Source organism: Heterodontus francisci, chromosome 26 (genome assembly GCF_036365525.1).
Source record: "Heterodontus francisci isolate sHetFra1 chromosome 26, sHetFra1.hap1, whole genome shotgun sequence".
NCBI classification, from domain to species: domain Eukaryota; kingdom Metazoa; phylum Chordata; class Chondrichthyes; order Heterodontiformes; family Heterodontidae; genus Heterodontus; species Heterodontus francisci.
The window spans coordinates 62,814,646-62,841,568 of NC_090396.1; the positions used below are offsets into that span (position 1 = coordinate 62,814,646).

The 26,923-nt window shown below is 42.3% G+C and overlaps 2 protein-coding genes across 2 annotated transcripts in view; one reads left to right on the forward strand and one right to left on the reverse strand.

Moving 5' to 3' along the window:
- The window catches only part of LOC137384399 (endonuclease V-like), a 282,278-nt gene extending 266,383 nt beyond the window's left edge, over positions 1–15,895 (forward strand). Inside the window, exon 9 of the mRNA XM_068058394.1 lies at positions 15,876–15,895. The gene's annotated coding sequence lies outside the window, so the exon portion shown is untranslated. The remainder of the gene's footprint in view (positions 1–15,875) is intronic.
- A 5,543-nt stretch (positions 15,896–21,438) lies between these two features.
- nptx1l (neuronal pentraxin 1 like) lies at positions 21,439–26,446 on the reverse strand. Its single transcript, XM_068058714.1, has 5 exons — positions 25,928–26,446; positions 25,260–25,470; positions 23,981–24,225; positions 23,222–23,401; positions 21,439–22,072 (listed from the first exon to the last, which is right to left on the reverse strand). The coding sequence occupies exons 1-5, from the start codon at positions 26,375–26,377 to the stop codon at positions 21,851–21,853; spliced, it is 1,308 nt and encodes a 435-aa protein (XP_067914815.1). The 5' UTR covers positions 26,378–26,446; the 3' UTR covers positions 21,439–21,850.
- Between the last annotated feature and the right edge of the window lie 477 nt (positions 26,447–26,923).

Below are 26,923 nucleotides of genomic sequence, written 5' to 3' on the forward strand. Positions count from 1 at the left end.
AGTGCACCCATGGTTGCAAGCCATGATACTTGCATCAGGCCACCAAAGGGGAAAACAAAGTCAGTAAGAACATTGGAACATAGGAGCAGGAGTAGGCTATTTGGCCCATCGAGCCTGCCCCGCCATTCAATATGATCATCCACTTCAATGCCATTTTCCCACACTATCCTCATATTCCCTTATGTCATTGGTATTAGAAAAGATTGGATGTCCACCAAAGCTACTAAGTATCATCACCTCATTCCATGACAATATGAAAGGCACAATTCAGCATAGCGGCGCCTCATTAGACCCCTTTCCTATCCTGAGTGGCGTGAAACAGGGCTGTGTTCTCGCAGCTACACTGTTTGGGATTTTCTTCTCCCTGCTGTTCTCACACGCGTTCAAGTCTTCAGAAGAAGGAATTTTCCTCCACACAAGATCAGGGGGCAGGTTGTTCAACCTTGCCCGTCTAAGAGCGAAGTCCAAAGTACGGAAAGTCCTCATCAGGGAACTCCTCTTTGCTGACGATGCTGCATTAACATCTCACACTGAAGAGTGTCTGCAGAGTCTCATCGACAGGTTTGTGGCTGCCTGCAACGAATTTGGCCTAACCATCAGCCTCAAGAAAACGAACATCATGGGACAGGATGTCAGAAATGCTCCATCCATCAATATCGGCGACCACGCTCTGGAAGTGGTTCAAGAGTTCACCTACCTAGGCTCAACTATCACCAGTAACCTGTCTCTCGATGCAGAAATCAACAAGCGCATGGGAAAGGCTTCCACTGCTATGTCCAGACTGGCCAAGAGAGTGTGGGAAAATGGCGCACTGACACGGAACACATAAGTCCGCGTATATCAAGCCTGTGTCCTCAGTACCTTGCTCTGTGGCAGCGAGGCCTAGACAACGTATGTCAGCCAAGAGCGACGTCTCAATTCATTCCATCTTCGCTGGCTCCGGAGAATCCTTGGCATCAGGTGGCAGGACCGCATCTCCAACACAGTAGTCCTCGAGGCGGCCAACATCCCCAGGTTATACACACTACTGAGTCAGCGGCGCTTGAGATGGCTTGGCCATGTGAGCCGCATGGAAGATGGCAGGATCCCCAAGGACACATTGTACAGCGAGCTCGCCACTGATATCAGACCCACCGGCCGTCCATGTCTCCACTTTAAAGACGTCTGCAAACGCGACATGAAGTCCTGTAACATTGATCACAAGTCGTGGGAGTCAGTTGCCAGCGATCGCCAGAGCTGGCGGGCAGCCATAAAGGCGGCGCTAAAGTGTGGCGAGTTGAAGAGACTTAGTAGTTGGCAGGAAAAAAGACAGAAGCGCAAGGGGAGAGCCAACTGTGTAACAGCCCCGACAACCAATTTTTTCTGCAGCACCTGTGGAAGAGTCTGTCATTCTAGTATTGGCCTTTATAACCACTCCAGGTGCTGCTCCACAAACCACTGACCACCCCCAGGTGCTTACCCATTGTCTCCCGAGACAAGGAGGCCAAAGAAGAAGATTTAGAAATCTGTTAATCTCTGCTTTAAACATACTCAATGAATGAGCTTCCACAGCCCTCTGGGGTAGAGAATTCCAAAGATTCACAACCCTCTGAGCAAAGAAATTTCTCCATCTCGATCCTAAGTGGCTTCCCCCTTATTTTGAAATTGTGTCCCCTGGTTCCAGACTCCCCAACCAGGGGAAACATCTCAGCTGCATCTACCCTGTCTATCCCTTTAAGTATTTTGTAGGTTTCAATGAGAACACCTTTCATTCTTTGAAACACTAGAGATTACAGGCCCAGTTTCCCCAATCTCTCTTCATAGGATAGTCCCGCCATCCCTCTATGGCAATAATATCCTTCCTAAGGTAAGGGGACCAAAAACTGCACCACAGTACTCCAGGTGCTGTGTAACTAAGGTTCTATACAATTGAATCAAGACTTCACTACTCCTGTACTCAAATCCTCTTGCGATAAAGGCTAACATACCATTAGCCTTCCTAATTGCTTGCTGCACCTGCATGTTAGCTTTCAGTGACTTATTGACAAGGACACCCAGGTCCCTTTGTACATCTACACCTTCTAATCTCTTACCATTTAAGAAATACTCTGCACATCTATTCCTCCTACCAAAATGGATAACCTCACATTTTTCCACATTATATTCCATCTGCCACGTTCTTGCCCACTCACTAAATCTGTCCAAATCCCCTTGTAGCCACTTTGTATCTTCCTCACAACACACATTCCCACCTAGTTTTGTGTCATCCATGAACTTGGAAATACTACATTGGTCCCCACATCCAAATCATTGATATATATTGTGAACAGCTGTGGCCCAAGCACTGATCCCTGTGGTACCCCACTAGTCACAGCCTGCCAATACGAGAATGATCTGTTTATCCCTACTCTCTGCTTTCTGTCTGTTAACCAATCCTTAATCCATGCCAGTATATTACCTCCTATCCCATGTGCTTTAATTTTGCGAACCAACGTCCTGTGGGGGACTTTATCAAAAGCCTTCTGAAAATCCAAATATGCCACGTCCACTGACTCCCCTTTATCAATTCTGTTAGTAACATCCTCAAAAAACTCCAACGGATTCGTCAAACATGATTTCCTATTCATAAATTCATGTTGACTATGCCTAATCAGATCCAAGTGTCCATTTATCACATCTTTTGGAATAGATTCTAGCATTTTCCCAATGACTGATGTAAGGCTAACAGGTCTGTAATTCCCTGTTTTCTCTCTCCCTCCCTTCTTAAATAGTGGGGTGACATTTGAGACCTTCCAATCTGATGGTCATCAATGCATCCACTATCTCCATAGCTACCTCTTTCAACACTCTGGGATGTAGAATATCAGGTCCTAGGGACTTAGCAGCCTTCAGCCCCTTTAATTTCTCCAATACAACCTCCTTACTAATACTAATTTCCTTCAATTCCTCAATCTTCCTAATCCCTTGGATCTCTAATTCTGGGAGATTTCTTGTATCTTCCTCAGTGAAGACAGACACAAAGTAATCATTTAGCTTCTCTGCCATTTCTCTATTCCCCATTATAAATTCTTCTGACTCTGCCTGTAATGGACCCACATTTGTCTTAGCCAAATGTTTCCTTTTTATGTACCTATAGAAGCTTTTACAGTCCATTTTTATATTTTTTACCAGCTTACATTCATATTCTATTCTCCCTTTATCAGTTTCTTCGTCCTCCTTTGTTGTATTCTAAAATCCTCCCAATCCTCAGGTTTACTACTATTTCTGGCAACTTTATAGGCTTTTTCTTTTAATATTATGCAATCCTTAACTTCTTTTGTTATCCACGGTTGACTGCCTTTACTTTTGGGGTTTTTGTACCTTGAAGGAATGTATAGTTGCTGTAAACTATGTAATACTTCTTTACCTATGTACTATCATACCTTTTAATGTATTTTCCCAACCCACCTCAGCCAATTTGCCCCTCATACCTTCATAATTTCCTTTATTCAAATTTAACACCCTGGCTTCAGATTGAACTACCTCACTTTCAAACATAATGTAAAATTCTATCATCATATTATGGTCACTCATCCCTTTTACAACACGATTGTTAATTAGCCCTTACTCATGACATAATACTCGATCTAAAATAGCCTGTTCTCTAGTCAGTTCCTCAACAAACTGTTCTAAAAAACCATCCCTAACACATTCCAGAAACTCGTCCTCCATAGCATTAGTGCTCATTAGGTTTACCCAGTCTATATGCAAATTGAAATCACCCATGATTACTGCATTACCCATGCTACATGCTTCTCTAATCTCCTGATTAATACCATGCCCCACACTACCACTATTGTTTGGTGGCCCTTAAACAACTCCTACCAATGTTTGCTGCCCCTTGCTGTTTCTTAGCTCCACCCAAACAGATTCTACATTTTGTTCTTCCAATCTGAGATCCTCCCTTACTAATGTACTGATCCCATCCCTTATTATCAGCACAACACCACCTCCTTTTCCTTTCTGCCTGTCCTTCCCAAATGTCGAATATCTTTGAATATTCAGTTCCCAGTCTTGGTCACCCTGTAGCCACATTTCCGTAATGGCAATTAGATCATACCCGTTTACCTCTGTCTGGGCCTTTAAATCATCTACCATGTTGCAAATGTTGCGTGCATTCAGGTAGAGTGCCCTTAACCTTGTCTTCTTGACATTCTGCATTCTAAGCCTAGTGGATGCTCGCCTTTGTTGTGCCTGCCTTCTAATGTTACTTGCTACTTTTCTACCTCCTGTTACCAGATTTTCTTCCTTCCAATTTGAGCTACCCCTCAGGTTCCCATCCCCCTGACAAGCTAATTTAAACCCTCCCCAACAGCACTCGCAAATCTCCTTGCGAAGATATTGGTTCTGGTCCTGTTAAGGTGTAGCCAGTCCATCTTGTACAGGTCCCACCTGCTCCAGAACTGTTCCCAAAACCTCAGAAATCTGATGCCCTCCCTCCTACACCAATTCTCCAGCCCCATGTTCAATTGATCAATCCTCCTATTCCTATGCTCTCTAGCACATGGCACTGGTAGTAATCCAGTATTAATATGCTAACATTTTTTAAAAGTAGGAGCACAAGTTTACTACTTTAAAGATGCTTCATAAATGTAAGTTATCATTGTAACATACATCACCATGCAATTTGTTGCCATTTATACCTCCTCTAGAGCTCATTTTTGTTTCTTTACTTGTCCCGTTAACATCTCCTTTTGCCTTGCACCCCCACATCCCATGAATCAATATTTTAAAAAAAATCCTTTTGGGCGATTGTGGCATAATGGGAATGTCACTGGACTAGTAATCTAGTGGCATTGGCTAATATCCTGGGGATATGGGTTCAAATTGCACCATGGCAGCTGGTGGAATATAAATTCAATTAATTACTAAAAAATCTGGAGTTGAAAGCTAGTCTCAGTAGTGGTGCCGTGAAACTATCTTGATTGTTGTAAAAACCCATCTTGTTCACTAATGCCCTTTAGGGAAGGAAATCTGCCGTCCTTACCTGGTCTGGCCTATATGTGACTCCAGACCCACAGCAATGTGGTTGACTCTTAACTGCCCTCTGAAATGGCCTAGCAAGCCATTCAGTTATCAAGGGCAATTAGGGATGGTCAACAAATGCTGGCCTAGCTAGTGATGCCAACATCCCATAAACAAAAATGTAATCTCTTCTGCCCTATCACAGACGTTCCCTTTTGTTCCTTCATCCCCTCCCCCACCAACCTTACCGTAGTTTCACTGCTTCGGTAATTGCTTACAAACTGTTATATCTCTAACTTTTTCCAGTTCTGATGAATGGTCCTCGACCTGGAATGTTAAACCTGTTTCTCTCTCCACAGATGCTGCCTACTGAGTATTTCCAGCATTTTCTGTTTTACTATTACCCTGCAAACTACTGCTTTCTATCACTTCATCAGATTTCTGCCCCTTCTCCTGAAGGAACTGACTTTCATTGGGGTAAAATTCCACGGGTGCCAGCAACCCTCTACTGCCTAACCAAGTGGCTGTTCTGCATGAATAGATAGTGAATAGCAGCAGATTATTTAATCACACAGGATGCCAGTCAAGCCTGATTCTGTAATGAAAACAGAAGGTGCTGGAATGTTCAGCAGGCCAGGCAGCATCACAGAATTTCAGGTCATTGACCTTTCATCATAAGCCTGATTCTGTTCTCACCTGACATCCAAACATATGCCCTTTCCAGCACTGGTCACTGAGTAGCAAATGAAATCTGAAATAACAACAGAAGATGCCTGAAACGTTAACTCTGTTTCCCTCTCCACAGATGCTGACTGACCTTGCTGAGTGTTTCCGGCATTTTTTGTTTTTATTTCAGATTTCCAGCATCTGCTGCATTTTGCTTTTAAAGAAAAGCAGGAACCTTGGGTGATTCCTCCCCCATCCCCATTTGTAGCTCAGGGTGCTGAGGCCAACCACTGACCCAGCTGGGAACAAAGAACTCAACATTGACTAGAATTACCCTTTGCGCTTCTAGTCTGCATGTCTTAGTGCAACACCTGATTAGTGCCTTCAGCCATGAGACCATCCGGAAAATCTTGGAACTGGATTAATTCAAAAGTAAAACTCGAGACAGTTCCAGAGGTTCTTTGTAATTTCATTTGTTCACAGGTAGAAAGATCAATCCCTTTTCTTAAGACAGAGCTTTAGTCCATACAGTATACATAAGGGCTAATTCTAATGGATAGGAAATTGGGCATTGTGGGTGTGCTATCCTCCACACTCAATATTCCAATATGCGCTTCAAGCATATGCTGCTCTGCACCTAGAGTAGAAAATCACCCACATAATATGCTGTCTAACTGCATTAGGATATAATTATTTTTCCTGCATCATTTCCTTTTGGTGCAGTTCTATGAGTGACAGATGTAACGTCGCAGTGTCCATTTTGATGTAAACGTTTACAGGTATAGAAACTGTCATTATAAAACTGCCCTCAAACCAAGTATACTTATAACCGAATCCTTCTCCTAAAATGAAATTGTGTGCACACAGCACATAAACACACAAAACACCCACATGTACACACACATACCCAAACAAATCTTAACAAATTTGAAATTTAGCATCACATCAAAGACTCGGTTCAGCACAAGGCAAGCAGCGCAAGTTGCACTGAACTCAGTGAGTAGATGCACCTGAGCAAAGATGGTCCAATTACACTACAAAGAAATATCCAAACCTACCAATAATGACATACAGAGAGATTGAGCTTATTAGCCCCTAATACCCTATCAAGTATTTATTCCATAAGAACTCTTAATGTGTCTGTTTTCTGTTATAAATCATCTATCCTCAGATTGGTACAGCTGATTATAGGAAATAGTTTAATATGCAGACCATGTGCTCTGCAGATTTGAAAATATTTACCTACAGGATGTAAAGTGAATACTAGAATTGATGGCTTAATGATAGAGAATGACCCATATGTTGTGGAGCCAACATAAAAGATAAATATAAAATTCAGGTTATATGACATTGGCTGCCCTCAAACCAAGTATACTTATAACCCAATCCTTCTCCTAAAATGAAATTGTGTGCACACAGCACATAAATTCACAACACACAGACACGTACACACACATACCCAAACAAATTTTAACTAGATTACTTGAAATTTAACATCACAAGGTAAGCAATAACATCAATGGTGCCACAAGCAGAGTGTCTAAGTGTGCAAATGTCAAGAATGCTGACCACACATTACCTGGTGTTGTTGCACTAGGAGAGAATGTCAAGAATGCTGACCACACATTACCTGGTGTTGTTGCACTAGGAGAGTGCTGGTTCTCAGCTGTCTAATGACAGGGGAGGCACTGCTGGACCTGGTTCTTGGGCATGAGGTGGGCTAAGTGGATCAAATATCAGTAGGAGAACATTTTGGGGACAGTGATCATTGTATCATAAGGTTAAGGTTGATTATGGAAAAGGACAAAGAACAATCTAGAGTAAGAACAAGTAACTGGGGGAAAGCCAACTTCAATGGGGTAAGAACGGATCTGGACCAAATAAATTGGAATCAAAGGTTGGAAGGAAAAACAATAGCCGAACAATGGGCTACCTTCAAAGAAGAGATAATTCGGGCACAGTCAAGGTATATTCCCTTGAAAGGGAAAGGTGGGGCAAACAAATCCAGAGCTCCCTGGAAGACAGAGATGAAGAAGAAAAAGTGAGCTTATGACAGATGTCAGGTAGATAATTCAACCAAGAACAAGGCTGAATATAGATGGTTCAGAGGGGAAGTGAAAAGGCAAATAAGAGAAGCAAAGAGGGAGTATGAAAATAGACTGGCAGCCAACATAAAAGGGAATCCCAATGTCTTCTATAGTGAAAGGGTGGTAAAAAGTGGAGTTGGGCCGATTAGGGGCCAAAGGGGGGATTTACGCATGGAGGCAGGGGGATTAGCTGACATATTAAATGAATACTTTACCAAAGAAGAAGATGCTACCCAGGCCACAGTGAAAGAGAAGATAATTAATACACTAGAAGGATTAAAAATTGATAAGGAGCAGGTATTAGATAGGCTGTTTATACTTAAGGTTGATAAAGCACCAGGGCCAGATGAGATGCATTCAAGGATACTGAGGGAAGTGAGAATTGAAATTGTGGAGCAACTACAGGCCAGTCAGTTTAACTTTGGTGTTGGGGAAACTTCTAGAAACAATAATTAGGGACCAAATTAATAGTCACATGGACAAATATCGGTCAATAAAGGAAAACCAGCACAGATTCGTTAAGGGAAAATCATGTTTAACTAACTTGCTTGAGTTTTTTGCAGAGGTAACAGAGGGCAATGCTGTTGATGTGGTGTACATGGACTTTCAAAAGGCTTTTGGTACAGTGCCACACAACAGACTTGTGAGCAAAATTATAGCTCATGGAATAAAAGGGACAGCAACAACATGGTTATGCAATTAGCTGAGTGACAGAAAACAGAGAGTAGTGGTTAATGGATGTTCATTGGACTGGAGGAAGGTTTGCAGTGGAGATCCCCAGGGGTCAGTGTTTGGACCCTTGCTCTTCCTGATACGTATTAATGACCTACACCTTGGTGTACAGGGCACAATTTCAAGGTTTTCAGATGATTTGAAACTTGGAACAATTGTGAACTGAGGAGGATAGTGTAGAACTTCAAAAGGTTATAGACAAGTTGGTGGAATGGACAGATAAGTGGCAGATGAAGTTCAATGCAGAGAAATTTGAAGTCATCCATTTTGGTAGGAAGAACATGGAGAGACAATATAACATAAAGGATACAATTCTAAAGGGGCTGCAAGAGCAGAGGGACCTAGGGGTATATGTGGATAAGTCATTGAAGAGCAGATTGAGAGAGCAGTTAATAAAGCATACGGTATCCTGGTCTTTATTATTAGGGACATAGAGTACAAGAGCAAAAAGCAAAAAGCAAAAGAGACGAGAGGAAAAACTTCTTCCCACAGCTAGTGGTTAAATTCTGGAATGCACTGCCTGAAAGTGTGGAGGAGGTAGGTTCAATCAAGGCATTCAAAAGGGAATTCTACTGTTATGTGAAAAGGAAGAATGTGCAGGGTTACGGGAAGAAGGCGAGGGGATGGCATTAGACGAATTGTTCATTCGGAGAGCTGGTGCAGACATGATTGGCCGAATGGCCTTCTGTGCTGTAACAATTTGTGCTTCTGTGATTGTTTTGCATCATTAGCTAGATCTTCCGCCTTGCTATGCAGTGCTAATCAGAATTTGACAGTGGGAAATCAGATGAAGATCCATTACATCAGATCTCTGCCCACTTTGGTGCTTGTTCCAATTTCTGCCTTGATTTCTGACAGCTGATAGATAAGACACCAGAGTGTCATACGCACAGTTTCCACATCTGTCCCATTAAAGAGGAACTGAATCAATCTTTACGTATGAAAACTAAAAGTACATGCCACCTTGCACCTATTCACCAAGTAATAAGAAGGGGAACCTTAAGTGATTTTTAAAAGAAGGTAGTTACAAAGAAATTACAGTCCAATTCCTTGCTAACACCATTAAGGTAATACCATGGCTACAGCATCAAATATGTATCACCCATCACCCTTTAAGCAAGAAAAGTACTCATTCATAATTGATTGCAGAACTGTCCTCTGAGACCAAAGCAACCAGAATGCCAGATGATAAGAGTTCAGATTGAGGCTATATAAGCCTAACAGAATGTGAGATAAAGTACAACATACTGATTGTGATTCTGAGGGAGGAACAAGAAGCAGAGTTAACTCTGTAAGGCTCAGTGCTAACCCAGTTAGGAATTTGAAAAACCTGGAAACACCACATTGACGCAATACATGATGGCCAGACCACTGCAGTCTCCAATCACGGAGCATCAATGAAATGGTGGCTGAGATGAGTGCCAAGTCAGTGTTGACCAGTCTTTGCAGAGTGACCTAGAACTGGCCTCAATCTCTCCAGGACCAGGAGGAAATCATCAGGATTCTTGGTCCTGATTGCTATGCACTGACCCATGCTGGAAAATAAGTGTGCACCTCCATCTGGATGTCAGGATCAGCTTGGCCATGATGCTTCCAGAGTTGAATATCCTGTTGATACACACTGGGGATGATGCTAACTTGCCCTGTAGGTATCGCTGTAGGGCACTGCGGAACTATCCACGATAAAGAATTTTACTATGACAGTCAGAGGGCAGAAGGACTGCCTCCAACAGGAAGTAGGGTGCTTGAAGCAGACAGGTGAGGAGCTGCATGTGCAGGGGAATGTCCTCACCTTTGTGCTAATTCAGACTCAAATGTTTATAACTCCATGGGGGTGAATTGGGCATGAGCACCTGTTAAAGGACACACCCAAACTTCAGTTCAATTGAAGTCACTAGAACTGAGTATCAGGATGGGTGTGTAACACTGACCAATCCTTGCTTTATGTCCCTGTCCTTGTGCAATCCCATCCATGCATTTGTGTCAGGCTAAAAAAGAACCCATAACACCACAGGCACCTTCACTGCGATCCATCTGTTTGACAGATACACACATCACCCTGCAATACAATGATTTGCTACTGCCTTTTGAGCCCAGCCACAGAGAATTCCATCTCCAGTTTGCACAGTACTGCTCCGAATTCACTCCAACATAATGTTGGGCATGTCAAGCTGCACTGAGAGCATTGCATAAAGGAGTAAGGTTTGAGCAAATGCTGGATTTATTCTGGTAACAAAAGAGCAAATGAGCAATAGACTGCTGGAGGCGTTTTTGTGGGAGAACTTTGAGAGAGGGAGGGATAAGTGGGATAAAAGAAGTTAAAAAATCCAAACAAGATGCAAGTGCCAGAAGGAAGCTAGGTATACCAGGCCCAGGCCAGGTAGCATGGAATAAAATAAAGGCCTAGTCTGTCAGTCGTTGGTTTTGAGCTGGAGCTTAGAAACTCAGAGCTCTTAGGTTTTACTGTAGTTTTATCCTGACTGAACCTTAGTGACACAATAGTCCAGCAACTCTCGACTTGCCAACACAAGAGACATGAAGGAACAGGCAGCGAAACAGGAAATGCTGCAAACATGCAGCAGATCAGGCAGCAGCTATGGAGAAAAGATGGTAGAGTTAACGTTTTAGGTCAATTGCCTTTTGTCAAGCTACTGAGAAATGAATTAACCTCCCCCCCCCCACCCCACACCCCACCCCACCTCCCCTCCACCAAGCGTACATAAAAACATAAGAAATAGGAGCAGGAGTAGACCACAAAGCCCATCAAGCCTGCTCCACCATTCAATATGATCATGGCTGATCTTGGGCTTCAACTCCACTTCCACACTCGCACTCCATATCCCTTGATTCCCTGAGCGACCAAAACTCTGTCTATCCCAGCAATATATATACTGAATGATGGAGCATCCACAACCCTCTGCGGGAGAGAATTCCAAAGATTCACGACCCTTTGAGTGAAGAAATGTTTCCTCATCTCAGTCCTAAATGATCGACCCCTTATCCTGAAACTGTGCCCCCTTATTCCAGATTCCCCAGCCAGGGGAAACAACGTCTCTATATTTACCCTGTCAAGCCCCTTCATAATCTTGAATGTTTCATTCTTCTAAACTCCAGAGAATATAGATCCAATTTATACAGCCTCTCATCATAGGATAATCCTCTCATTGCAGGGATCAATCTAATGAACCTTGGCTGTACTGCCTCCAATGCATATCCTTCCTTAAATATGGAAACCAAAATTACACATAATATTCCAGGTGTGGTCTCACCAAAGCCCCATAGAATTGTAGCAAGATGTCTTTATTCTTGTACTCCAAACCCCTTGCAATAAAGACCAACATGCCATTTGCTTTCCTAATTGCTTGCTGTACCTGCACACTAACTTTCTGTGTTCCCTGTACCTGTACACCCAAGTCTCTCTGAGCATCAACATTTACAAGTTTCACACCTTTGAAAAAATATTCTGCTTTTCTATTTTTATGACCAAAGTGAATAACCTCACATTTCCCCGCATTATACTCCATCTGCCACCTTGTTGCCCACTCACTTAACCTGTCTATATCTCTTTGCAGCCTCTTTATGTCCTCCTCACAGCTTGCATTTCCACCTAGCTTTGTATCACCAGCAAACTTGAATACATTACTCTGTCTCTTCATCTAAGTCAGTAATATAGATTGAAATTAGCCAAGGCCCCAGCACTGATTCTTGCGGCACTCCACTAGTCACAGCCTGCCAACTTGAAAATGTCCCTTTTATCCCTACTCTCTACTTCCTGTCCATTAACCAATCCTCTATCCGTGCTAATATATCACCTCCAATTCCATAAGCCCTTACTTTATGTACTAACCTTTTGTGTGGCACCTTATCAAATGCCTTTTGGAAATCCAAGTATACTACATCTACTGATTCCCCTTTATTTACCCTACTAGTTACATCCTCCAAAAGCTCAATAAATTTGTCAAACAGAATTGTCCTTTCGTAAAACCATGTTGACTTGTTCTAATCATACTATGCTTTTCTAAGTGTATTGCTAAGACTTACTTAATAATAGATTCCAGCACTTTCTGGATGACTGATGTCAGGCTAACTAGCCTGTAGTTCCCTGTTTTCTCTCTCTCTTCTTTCTTGAATAGCAGTATTACATTTGCTAACTTCCAATCTGCTGGGACTGTTCCAGAATCAAGGGAATTTTGGAAAATTATAGCCAGTGCATCCATTACCTCGGCAGCTACCTCTTTTAGAACCCTAGGATGTAGGCCATCTGGTCCTGGGGATTTGTCAAATTTTAGCCCCTTGCATTTCACAAGTACTTTTTCTCTGATATTAACTACCTTAATTTCCTCACTTATTAGCCCCTAGTTTACCCTCTATTTTATTTATTTATATTTCGAGATACAGCGCTGAAACAGGCCCTTCAGCCCACCGAGTCTGTGCTGACCAACAACCACCCATTTCTACTAACCCTACAGTAATCCTATATTCCCACCACCTACCTACACTAGGGGCAATTTATAATGGCCAATTTACCTATCAACCTGCAAGTCTTTGGCTGTGGGAGGAAACCGGAGCACCCGGCAAAAACCCACGCGGTCACAGGGAGAACTTGCAAACTCCTCACAGGCAGTACCCAGAATCAAACCCAGGTCCCTGGAGCTGTGAGGCTGCAGTGCTAACCACTGCGCCACCCTGATATGTAACTTGTGTTTTCTACTGTGAAGACAGACACAAAATATTTGTTCAATGTCTCTGCCATTTCCTCATTCTCCTGATAATTTCTCCTGTCTCTGCTTCTAAGGGACTAACGTTTACTTTTTATATACTTCAAAAAGCTCTTACAAACTGTTTTTCTATTCCTGGCTAGTTTACTCTCATATTCTATATTTTTCCATTTTTATCAACTTTTGGTGGCCCTTTGCTGGTTTCTGAAACACTCCCAATTCTCAGACTTACTACTATTCTTTGCAACATTATAAGTCTCTTCTCTAATCTAATACGATCCTTAACCTCCTTAGAAAGCCATGGATGGATCTTTCTCACTGGAATGCATTTTTGTTAAACATTTTGAATTGCCTCTTTAAATGTTTATTTACCACAATACCATTTAGTCTATCTACCCAATCAACCTTAGCCAGTGTAGTATTAAGCCATGCAGAACAGGAAGGTTCCAGGTTCTATCCGCAAACTATGTTGAGTTAACCAATCTCTGCCAGGCAGGAGTCCTCAGTACCTCTGGGTCAGGAAGGAGGAAAAAAATCAACCAGGTTTCCCACTCCTGATTACTATTCAGTGACCCATAGTTATTGACTCATCTTACACTTGGGTGGGCATTTGCTTGATGTGTTGGAGGGCAGCTGCCATCCACCAAACAATATCACAGCAGGAGTTAACACTTTGAAGAAAAAATGAGAGAAATAAAATGACAGGGACTGTATGCAGTAGTAAGACATGGGTTCAATCTGTGATTTCCAACTCAGTCTCAACTACGGAGAGATGGCAAAGAGAAATGGTGGTTATTCTTAATTCTCTGAGGAATCGGCCAAAATATATTTCCAACCTCCCTCATGACTGGGGTCAGAGCACAACAGGACGTCAGAAAGACAAAAGGACATTAGAACATAATAAAATAATTAGGGACTGGATGATGCAATACTCTAGCACACTTGGGTCAGTTCCTCAATGCTGCACTCAGGGAGTGGATCCTGTATATTCTGCCCACATTCATTGTAGAATCGGGTAGGGAGGCTGCACTGAGTATGTGCCTTGGTGTCATTACAACCCTGAATTTAATGGAAGTTAAATGAAATAAGCCCCACAAGAAACTGGCTATGTTCTGAACCCTCTTGAAGCACTGTTCACCAATAGAAAACAGACAGTTCTCAGCTTCCTTTGCTGTTCACTTCAGAACTTGAGTTCTTAAAATTGGAACGGAGGGATTTTTGCCAATTTGGATTTTGCAGCGTTGTTTGATTTTTTCATACTCATGTTTCTGCATTATTGATCTTTGTATTTTTTAAATCATTTGCTGCTGAATTTTTGGCAGTTCAAACTGTCCCTTTTGCATGGACCTGTTGGTAAAGCACTGTTCTGCCAACTGCTGCAAACCTGAGCACTACCCACACAGTTCACGATGGGCAACTCTTTGGACCTGCCTCAGGCTATCACTGACTTGGAGCAGGAAGAGAAGTTCAGGCAGGGGGAAGAAGAGGCAGTTGCACTGGTATCTGAGGTATCTAACACCCAACCAGAACTCAGCACAGGGACCATCTATTCAAAGCTGGGCAAATCCACTTGGGTATGTCTGAGGAAACCTCCTTTCAGCATCTCAACTTCTGCTTGTGTCAGCATCACAGACTAATATCCATATTTCACCAACAGGGGCAGGGTGAAGAGGTAGGTCCCCAAGTCTACCTCAGTCAGAGTGGGAATTGCACCTGCACTGTTGGCGTTGTTCTGAACCACACGCTAGCCAACTGAACTAACTGGCTTCATGAGGGAATTATGCTGTCTACTGAAACCCCATCTCACTCAGGGACAGTCCTACTTGTTGTTTTGAAAATCACCACAGCATCAAACTTTCATGCAACTGGATCCTTTCAAGCCATTGGTGACATTTGCGACATTAGTGAGAGTTTGTTCCACCGGTGCTTCAAGCAGGTCACAGAGTGTTGTTTTCCAGGGGGAAACACTTTTGTACATTACTCACGTAATGGAGGCAACTGTATGAAAGGGTCAGGTGGCAGGATTACCTATAGAGCAAGTGCTGCCCATGTAGCCATCAAGGACCCTATTAACTTCTTCGCAGTGTGAGTGATAGAAAAGACTTTCAATCAGACAAAGTTCAAGTACTATCCACAGGAACACAATAGTGCAGGTGTATTGCCAGCAGCCACAATGCCTCAGTTTGGCCACAATCCACTGTGTCGGCATTATTTTAAGGAGCGGACAATCTGGACAGAAAGTTGGTCAAGGGGCATGGCTAATTCCGGAAGCTCTGAATAGTGAGGAATCTCCATGCAAAGACTGGAAGTGAACACAGTGAGGCTCATGGGTCCACGTGAATTCTGGTGAGATTCATAATTTTCCTGTTAAAACAGAGAGTTTGCTGTCTGGACGGGTCAGGTGGAGAGAGCTCTACAGATCTGAGAAGATGCCTGAAGTTACAGTAACTGCTGTATCCTGTACAATTTCATTATTCAGAGAGGGAAACCTTTCAGCCAATGGAAAAAGAATAGTAGAAAATATGCTGGAACTGGATTACAATTATTGAGCTGATCTTGCCAAATCTTCACTCCAACATAATCTTCAAGCCATTTTCTTGAGACTCGGCCTTGCTGTCCATGTGTCTCTGGAACCTGGATTCTAATTTAGCTCGGATATATGGTATGAAATTCTTCTCTCTCTCTTCAGGTGTTGCCTCCTATCTGGTGCTTGGTGACCATATCAGTGAATATCAGTGAATATCCTACCTCCTGCAAGGACTCCATTCCATTCTCCCAGTTTCTCCGTCTCCGACGCATGTGCTCTGATGATGCTACCTTCCATGACGGTGCTTCTGATATGACCTCCTTTTTCCTCAACCGAGGATTTCCCCCCACTGTGGTTGACAGGGCCCTCAACCGTGTCCGGCCCATTCCCCGCACCTCTACCCTCACCCCTTCCCCTCCCTCCCAGAACCGTGACAGGGTTCCCCTTGTCCTCACTTTTCACCCCATCAGCCTCCATATCCAAAGGATCATCCTCCGCCATTTCCGCCACCTCCAGCGTGATGCCACTACCAGTCGCATCTTCCCCTCCCTTCCCCTGTCAGCATTCCGAAGGGATCGTTCCCTCCGCGACACCCTGGTCCACTCCTCCATTACCCCCACCACCTCGTCCCCGTCCCATGGCACCTTCCCCTGCAATCGCAGGAGGTGTAATACCTGCCCATTTACCTCCTCTCTCCTCACTATCCCAGGCCCCAAACACTCCTTTCAGGTGAAGCAGCGATTTACTTGTACTTCTTTCAATGTAGTATACTGTATTCACTGCTCACAGTGTGGAGACCAAGTGCAGACTGGGTGACCGCTTTGCGGAACATCTCCGCTCAGTCCGCAAGCAGGACCCTGAGCTTCCGGTTGCTTGCCATTTCAACACTCCCCCCTGCTCTCATGCTCACATCTCTGACCTGGGATTGCTGCAGTGTTCCAGTGAACATCAACGCAAGCTCGAGGAACAGCATCTCATCTACCGATTAGGCACACTACAGCCTGCCGGACTGAACATTGAGTTCAATAATTTCAGAGCATGACAGCCCCCCATTTTACTTTCATTTTTAGTTATTTTTTCTTCCTTTTTTTTTACATTCTTTTTTACATTTTTTACTATTTTTTTTTGCATTTATTTCATTTCATCTTAGTTTGTTCAGTTTGCTTACCCACTGTTTTTTTTCAGGTTTGCACTTGCTGCTGTTCAATATTCAGTGTATTAACACCTAATCTGTACTAATGCTTTGTCTTTCAACACACCGTTAACATATTGTTTGCCTTTGCTCCGTGACCTTTTGGTCAGCTATGTGGCCTGGTCCAATCTCGACCTCCTTTGTTATCTCTTGCCCCACCCCCACCTCACCTACTTATAACCTGTGACTTTTCTAATATTTGTCAGTTCCGAAGAAGGGTCACTGACCCGAAACGTTAACTCTGCTTCTCTTTTCACAGATGCTGCCAGACCTGCTGAGTGGTTCCAGCATTTCTTGTTTTTATTTCAGATTTCCAGCATCCGCAGTATTTTGCTTTTATATTAATATCCTGAATGACTTTTGGTTCACTGACTTCGAACCATCCCTTGACATCAGTGAATCATGTGCTCTGCTGTCTTCTTGTTGCTTCTTTCCTTTCAATTTTTCCCATTGGCAATTTACACAATAGCTGACTTGTCACACCAGTGCAGTAGTGGGTCTTCTTCTGATGTTGAGGCTGAGGCATATTTTTGGGGCAGGGTAAATTATGCTCCATTTATATTTGGAACAGAGTCAAGTGATGACTGATCCTTGTGCATCAGCTTCATCCAATTTGCATTGAAGATTCAGGAGAGTTCTTACCTACCCAGTGCACATGTAGCTTTGTCGTACCACATTGACAATGTGTGCAACAGTATTATTAGATCACCTACATTACATCACCTATGTTCCCTACATTACAGCAGTGACTGCACTTGGAAAGAGCTTCATTGGTTGTAATGCGCTTTGGGATGTCCTGACTTCATGAAAAGCACTAAATAATGCAAGTATTTCTTTTCTTTTTTTACCTCTCTAACAGTGCAACTGTTTGACAAAGCAGACCAGTGAAGTCAAACAATAGTTTCATTGCAGTCTCTAAAACTTGGGAGCAGATCACATACCTCTGCTCAATCTGAAACTCTAGATCAGTTCCTTATCAGGAGTCACAGTCTTAGCTTATTGTCAGTTAAACTGTAGACTGACTGTATATCAAAAACCCCTGCTACACCTGACCCGGGTGTGTTTAATATTCAGAGCAATGTGAGTTTTGCCTAAAAAACAATCTTAATTATGAAGTTGCTGAAATTGGTATCAGGTGATTTCTTGATTTATCATGCAGGACTTAGAGAATATTTGATGTCAGGATATATGAAAAGATTCCAGAACTTTCAAGGAGTTTGAATAATATCGCTCTGATGCCGAGGAGCAATGTATAGCCTTGCACAAGCTCTCATCCATACTGTTATGATGTCTACCATTCCTAAGATTCTTTGTTCTAGTTTTACCATTGAAGTGTTATGCCTTCCACCACCATCATCGTAGTTTCCTTATTAAACCCTCAAGATTTGCAGAGTTGCTCAAGCCCCATGTCACATGGTAGGAATATGAATGTTAACATGAGGCCACGGTTGTGACCAGATCAAGGGAAACAAATCTAAACTACAGATATTCTGATGTGTACTTTGCATAAATTATAAACTGCTCTTGAAAATTACTCAAATTCAGTTTGGTGATACAGTAAATTGGAATATATTTCACAAATTTTTCAGTGCAGTAAATTGCTGGCTGGAACCCTACCTTTACTAGCTTTCAAATATGAATGTTGGTTCAATTCAAATGTCTGTTTCTGACATGAATAAAGTGGGCTTCCAGATAGATTATTCACTTAACAGAAATTACTGCAATATATGTGTAACGTAGAAAGCTGTTTTGACTGATGTTTGCAATATTCTTCCTATATAGGTCAGTAAAAGAACTTCAGTGATTACAGCCTTTAGGTGCAGTACATTAGACACTAAAATGTATAATGAATCAGTTAGATATTACAATAATAAAATATTTTTGTGTACCATAGGGAGTGTCTGATTGGACTTTACAAATTGTACAATGCTTTAATAAATACAATTCATGGCTGATAAAATGTTATTTCATGGGGAGAGCTCTGTGTGTATTGAAGATTAACAACTAAATTCATTGATTCCGTTTGATAAGTGTGTGTTCACAAATTCTGTAATTATGATCAGCTAAGTTTATAATTGATAACTGCAAAATAACAGAACAGTAAAGTATTCTGGAACTAGTTGCTAATGTTTTATTAATATTGAGTTTACACAATTCCCTTTTAATTAGAAAAAGTCAAACATTTTTGTAACTCTTAATTTATATATGTAATAAGGAGAATATTCTGCATTGTCTACCTAATTCACAGAATTGTAGAATAGAGCAGCACAGAAGAAGGTAATTTGGCCATTGAGTATGTCCCGGCTTTTTCACACAGCTATCCAGTTAGTGCCCCTCTCCCCCCCCCCCCCCCCCCCCCACCCCAACTCTGTTCTCCAAATCCCTGCAATCCCAGTTTGTCTAGTCTGTCCACGTAACTGTAATCCCTCATCCCTGGAACCATTTGAGTAAATCCCTTCTGTATCCTTTTCAAAGCCTTCATATCCTTTCTAAAATGTGCTGCCCAGAATTGAACATAATACTCCAGCTGCAGCCAAACTAATGTTATATATATGTTTAGCATAACTTCCTGGCCTTTGTACTCTATTCCTATATTAATAAAGCCCAGAATCTCATTTGCTTTATTAAATGCTTTGTTAACCTGTTCTACCACCTCAAAGGTTTGTGCACCAACACCCCCAGGTCTCTCACTTCTCGCAACCCCTGTTAAAATTGGACCATTTAGCTTGGTTATCTCTCCTCATTCTGCCTACCAAAATATATCACCTCACAGTTTTCTTGAATTTCATTTCATCCACCCATTCCACCAGCCTTTCTATATCCTGTTGAAGTCTATTACTATCTTCTTCACTGTTACTATACTTGCACGTTTTGTGTCATCTGCAAATCTCAAAAATATGCCCTGTATCCCCAAGTCCAGATCATTAATGAACATCAAAAATAACAGTGCTCCTTGCACTGAACCTTGGGGAATTAATGGAGAATTTTAAACTTTCGAGTAATATACATAAAAAACTAAGGAACTGATTGATACTTAGCTCACACACCTGCCAGTTACCTGGGATAAACATGATCACTTCTCTGGCCACTAGATGGAGAATCTATTTGGGCATGCAATAGCATGCACCAATTAATGTGATAAAGCTTCTAATCAATAAACAATTAGTGTTTTTTTCTAGCCCTGTCTTTGGATACCTCAGCTGCCGAATGATATCTACAGTTAGTAATTAAAACAGTCAGGGAAAAACTAATTGTGGGATGTGATAAAACAGATAAAACCTTTTTTTGCATATATATTGTATAATGGCAAAGGAAAGGTAGGGTATGAATTGTTTTCTGGAAGTCACCATGCTAGGTCAATGAATATCTGGTCTCCATGGTTAACATAGAAGTTGTCTTTTTAATATAATGAACAACTAACTGATAACCACTGGCGGTCTGAGGTCATGTGTTGTTATCAGCACAACTCACAGGTCTGAGTTCTCTCACAGCGCTTGTTTTTGATCATTTTTGTCAAGGCTCAGCATTTTACAATCTGCGCTTAATTCGGTCAGGGTTTCTCATTGCAATGAGACATTGCTACTATTCATGCTGCACTCAACATTCCTCGTTAACAATTGGCTACTACTCCAGCTTCCTGTTAAGGTGTAAACAAAACAGATAGACTGTATGGTAGAACGGTCACAGATAGTTATGCATGGGAAGTGCTAAAAGTTCTTTGCCCTGGTCTGAAATATGGTCATAAGGACGATTCAATGTGCCTGACATCCTTATATCCTTGCAGCACGCACCCGACACTCCAAACCTTTTGAAGAATTACTTTGTCACAGAATAAAAACGACAGTGATTGATGCCAGTGATCTTTTTCTCTTTTTCTTTATTGTGTAAAAATAAAATTGACAGTACATGTCACATTTGCATTAAATGAAAAAAGCGTTAATGACATAAAAACATAGCGCTTTCTTAAGAAATGGTTGTATAATGTAATCTCTAATCGTCAACACTATTCAGAAATGAAATTTACTGATAGTATGGGGATCTGAAGTCGGAATATTTACAACTTTGGTTTGAATGTGACGGTCTATGGTACATATACCCTCCTCATATTGTACAATATTTACATCTATAAATACTTTATTTTACTTGCAAAGAACCAGTGTCTGGCACAAACAATATTTTATATCATCTAAATAATTTTGGGGAAAAATCCTCACTCAGGCATCAAATTTAATAAAAACGTACGTTTGCAAAATTTCCTTTAGAAAAAATAATCCTTCTCACTAGAGGGCGTAACGTTACATTTATTTTTTTCTCTCTGGCAGTCTCCAGTTGGATGAACTGCTGTTCAGAATGAATTACAAAATAAACACATAATATTTTGTATTAGTCGCCATGCCGTAAGCCTGTGATGTGATATGATGGGCTGTTTAAAAAAGCGCTCGAGTTATTCTACACCTTCAGTTTACCAATGCGTATTCAGCATTTTTAGCCGTGCCTTCGTTAATACTTGAGTGTATTTTGCAGTAAAGCATACATTGTCATAGCAATTTTATTTTTAGCAAGACATGTTCCTACAACGCAATTATCTCAAATGATGTATTTATTTTTTGAATTATGCAAACAGAAACGAGAAAAAAAAACTACTTGTTGCATTTTGCACCTGCCAAAGGCACTCAGGCTAATTGGCATCAAGTAAACATGCCATCAGACACTTAAAGCTCGTGGCTTTCCTCAGGTACTGTTGGCTGTCAGTTGAAGGTCGAGAAGAGAATCCTTTGATGCTCTCTCTATATTACGCCTGAGAAGCATGATCCACTTGTCATGACAAGGTATTGTAAATATTTTACGAACTTAAATAACTTTTTTGCACAAAATTCTTTTAAGTTTTATTCCTGAAAAAAGACAGTTGATTTTGGAGCCCGTAAAAGATAGTCCCTTTGACTGATTAATTGATCTGCCGGCACGCTTCAAATGTCCACTTAGTAGCGCCACCATAGATGTCGACGTTGGCTTCAGTCCATGCAATGACATTGCCCACCAAGGTCTTGGCGCTGCAGTTTGCCAGGCTGTAGACTTCTCCTGGAGTTAGGACTCTATCCCACATGTGAAAGTGGGACATCTCACCCACAAAGGCCTGTGTGGCATCAAACCCACCTCCTAATGTATCCTAATTCAGAAGGAGGTAGAAAAATAACAAGTTTCATTAACTAGAGTCTCTGCCCATTTACGTGCCTCTCCACTCCATTTACCACATAAAAGTTGCTGGCCCTGAGAAAACTGAAACCAGGCGGACAAGAATGGCCCCAGATGATTAGTTTTGCTGATTTCACTGTGTGCCTGACACCCCCCCCCCCCCCACCCCATCCACACCTCCGATATACAGTTTAAGAAGTTAAAATGAATCCCAATCGCTGTTAAAGAGGCTGATATTCCCCTTTATACTACAATGTCCAAGAATCCGTTAATTTTCTCGAGGACCAGCATACAAATGGTAGTTGTGTTTATTATTTCTTTCATCATGGAACATCACCACAGGCCAAATAAGTATGTTTACACAGCACAACGCCAACATCAACTGCAGTTACCGGGGGGTGGGGTGGGGTGGGGTGGGGAGGGGGCGAGGAGAGGAGGAATTCTGTATACAAATATCTGGGCAGGATTTCAAGGTTGCTTTCAAAAGGAGAGGTCGAAGAGCAGAAAGTTTTCTAAACTTACAAAGCACTCAAGCTGTCTTGGTTTATAAGTGCCATCGGTATCCAATCCACTACACCTCCCAGACATTGTTGGAAAAAAATATCCATTAATTAATCTCGCTAAAGGGTGACACGGGATAATATTACAAGAAATGCAGGAAGATTATCAGGACCAGAATTTACATCCATTTTATTCACCTAACCCCGCCCCCCACCATGCTGAGTGATTCGGGAAATTCGATCTATGGCCCACTTGGGACGCTCTAACCTGTTTGTGAATCTACCACCCTGAGTTAACAGGCCAACCCATCTATTTCTGTACAGTTAACCACCACTGCTCCTGGTCATCCTTCCCATACACTCAGCGTTATGTCTTTGATTGATTGATTTTTGCCATTGTAACCAATTTGTTAGCTTTTGTTCTGCTTCTTCCAACGGTGCTGACTGTCCTCTGCCGTTGGGTTAACCCTGAAGCTATTTGCGACAATTGTAATATTTACATCACATGGAAGTGCAAGAGTATCCAGCTGGATGGTCACTCCGCTTAATTGTTCAAGTGCAAAGTCTGGTTGCGTTAATGACGCTCTTTTTCGTACTGTTATTTTCTATGTCAGATAAACTACCTGTTCTTGGCCCAAAACCATGATTCCACCTGGTTTAATGGGATGCCACGGTGCTAGGTTTTCACCATTCCCCCTCTTCAATCCATCCTGGTAAGCCTCCCAAACGCCATCTCTTGTTGACCAAGTAACACAGATATGATGCCATTTCCCATCATTAATAACGAAAGGGAGTTTGGCCACCTGTAAAAAAAAAATGAAATGTTAATGTGTTGACGTGTTGTTCCTCCATGTCCACTTGTAATTACTGCTGTAATTGAGAAATGCTAGTTACCCGTCCCATAAAGTGATGATTGAAGTGGAGCATTATTAACCTTCCAGCTGATTTCAGTCCATATCGCTGTAAACTACGGATGCATTACAACAGTGATGTCCTACATTTCTGTGGCGCTAACTATAGCAGATTCGTTAGGAAAAGCCTTTTGCTGCAAGGGTTGAGATTAGAGGTATATTGGTGACCTAATTATGAAAATGTTTTCAAGTAAGATTCCGGGACATTGTAGGAAAAAAAAAACGAACAACCATTATTCCTTCTACTTCGATGCTGCATTAAATAAATGGAACGACAGCTGAATATTTTGGGTGCATATTTGAATCGGGATGATGACTGTTTGATACAGATCAGCCAAGATCTCATGGCAGCAGAACAGGCTCAAGGGCCGATTGGCCTACTACTGTTTCTATGATTTATTGCCCAATAGCTAATTATCTCCATTAAAGGGAAATGATACGCCTTAAGGTCATGGCTCACTGCTCCTCTACCTTGTCATTGATAAGAATCTCCATCGGGTTATTCCCCCACTCGATGAGAACCAGCTCGTTAGGTTGTCCTGGGACAGCATAGGAGAACGGGGTCCCAACCCCAGGGGAAGCGTTGGACTTAAGCCACATACAGACAGTCATGGCATACATCTCAGGTAGGCTCTTCTTCACCTTCGCGTACATGTAGTTGGTTCTTAAAGGAAACGTGATCTGGAATTTATCTGTAGGTCTTGAATTTCTTTGTCCTGCAAAAAAAAAACAAATAAGGAATGCACTGTACTGTGCACATTTTACAGCACCTGCGGTCGCCTTGATGCTACTTAAATCATTGAATTGAATCTACCGCCTTGTGACAACGGTATATCTGAAGCAATGCCTACTCCTCATTGATTGCCTGTTGTATAGAGGCACCGTTTTTTTTTTCCTGGTTCTATTGCATTATTCAGATGCTGAATCACAATCATTTCTTACATAACTGTCAGTCCAGATTAATCCCCATCAACGCATCTCGCAGTATAATCTCAGTCATGTGAGCGGCGTCCTGGGACATCTTTGATTCCATTATAGTAGGAGGCCGCTGCGCAATCCACATTGCAGCAACACGGGGCTGGGGGGTGGGGCGGCGGGGAGTGGAGGCGGTAGCTGCACTCGGCCATCCGGATTAAGGTTTGTGAAACAGATTGTTTACAGTGCTGGAATGCTGCCGTAATGCGCCTGGGGCTCAGGCGGAACCCAGCCCAGGAAACTGCTGCGCGGCTTCCGCCACTGCCACAGATCCCGACTGTGGCCAACAGGCTAAATATAGGCTCTGCCAAATGCAGTAAGAGCTAGAAAAGGAGTTGAGGGGGAGGGGACTGGCATTGCTGAATCTCTGCACAGCCATTGCACAAGGGGTCTGTTGTATTTACGATCCTTTGAACTTTATCAAACTAGATCGCATTCTATCTGACTTGCAGTTCTGGATAAGCATTTGATATCAATAGAGAGAATTAAGACATCACTTATTGGTACAATATATTACCATATCTCTATACTTCCCCCTACACGCTTGGCTTCCTCCCACCAGAGTCCTCAACCAAAAATTCAGATTTTCAGATCACCTCCCAAAGTCCTTACCCGTCCTGTAGCTTATCATATCTGGGAATCTACAGGATGTACAATTTCTAAAATATAACATTAAAAATAATCAAGACTTGACAGTTCCATCCATTCATTACACTTTACAAGTTGTTATAGCTGCAAGGTGTTTGAGTTCAGAGTCTCCTAATCAACAACTAACCTTTTTCCAAGTCACTGATCCTCTGGTGTAGAGAATTTAGAGCATTTTCGATTTTGCCCCTGTTTTCCGTTGAGTCGTTTCTCACCACGTTTTTGGTTTCTTCCAAACTGTTGACTCTGGACAGAACCTGTTTCTCTAGATCATCTATTTTGTTCTGCAGGAGATCTTTCAAGCTATTTGTCTGAACGGAAATATTGGCTCGGTTGTATTGCTGTTGTCATTAGCGAGAACACAACAACAAAGAAAACACAAAGGTGTAAGAAGCTAATTACAGGATGAAGACAAGTCCAACGCAAACACACTGCATTGTGAGCATCGCACTGACATCGCAATAACAAAACGGCCAAGACAGCCGGAATGAGAGCGCCTGAGTTCTGTGACCAATCTATATCTATCTTACTAATGTAAATACGAGCTGGTCAGTCTCGTGACTTTAACAAAGAATGGAAACTGCAACTTCGTATTATCAGCTCGAAGTTTCATTGCCAGTAACTTGGACAAACGTTTTGCAGGGACTCTTTTTTCAAAATCGTATCTATTTGGTAAGGGAACTTCTCAATCCCTTCCAATCGGTCATTGTATGAGTTAATGTCCGATTGGGTCGTCTCAACATTTTTTTCTAATCTAGTTTGACGACATTTAGAAGTTTAATTTCTACTTATATTTACCTCTAAATTCTCCAGGCGTGTTTTGAGTGATTGTAAAGTTTGTCCAAGTTGATTTAATGTATCCGCTTGAGCTAGAGAGAGATCTCCCATGGTATTTCTACTGTTCCCTGACTGCTTCCTGCGGAATCCCTGCCTGGGTTTGTGTTCACTCACCGAGGGCTCTGACATACTCTGACTCTCGCATCTGCTGAGCTTGGCCGTGAGTTCCCTGATGGTCTCCTTTTGATTCATAATCGTTTCTTTCTGTTGCAGTATCGTCTCCCGGAGCTGGAGTATGGTTCCCTTGATGTCCTCCACCGGACCGCTGTTCTGCATCGGAGCAGAGCACATGGGGTCCATGTCCAGGGGGATGGAAGTGCAGATAAATCGCGTCTGGGAGAAATCTTGGGCCGCTGCTTTGGCCACGAGGAAGGAAAGGGCGAAAACTGTGCAAAAGGTTCCGCGGGACATCTTTCGAACAGGATGGAACTGCTGCCGCGGGACCGCGACTTACACAAGCGATTTCAGCACCAAGGAGCTGTCCACGAAAACTGACGCGGTGCACAGAGCGCAGGCACCCTTTATATAGAGGCTCACATGGTCACGTCAGCAATGGGTGGAATCCCAGTTTAATTGCTCAATTTCTTGCCTTGTGACCACGTCAGTCGCACTGACAGTTAACATCTCTTGCTTTTAGTTGGGTCCCAGTAGAGAGGGGAGAGTGAAGAGTGCACGTCTTCGGGAAAAAAAATGGCAATCCCCGAGCACTTTGAAGATGACATTTTTAATTCATTAGAAGTCTGACCGCTTTCCTTTCGCTCCCGACTCCCAAGTTTTTCCACATTTAAATGCGTCAAGATTACAGTTTCACGTCAATGTTGAATACTTAGAAAGAAAGCTGATGCATTTTAAATACCCCACATATTAATATTACCGTTTCAAAGGCGATATGTGTTAGCTGCCACGAGATTGAAGCAGTATCCGAAATCTGCTTAAACTCGTCTGCTTCAAACTCCC

Coding starts and splice junctions, on each gene's coding strand:
- nptx1l (XM_068058714.1), bottom strand. CDS start 26,377: ATGTCCCGCGGAACCTTTTGCACAGTTTTCGCCCTTTCCTTCCTCGTG. Junction 23,402..23,980: donor AGATTCTTATCAATGACAAG/GTAGAGGAGCAG, acceptor TTTTTTTTACAG/GTGGCCAAACTCCCTTTCGT. Junction 22,073..23,221: donor TGGTTTTGGGCCAAGAACAG/GTAGTTTATCTG, acceptor CTTCTGAATTAG/GATACATTAGGAGGTGGGTT.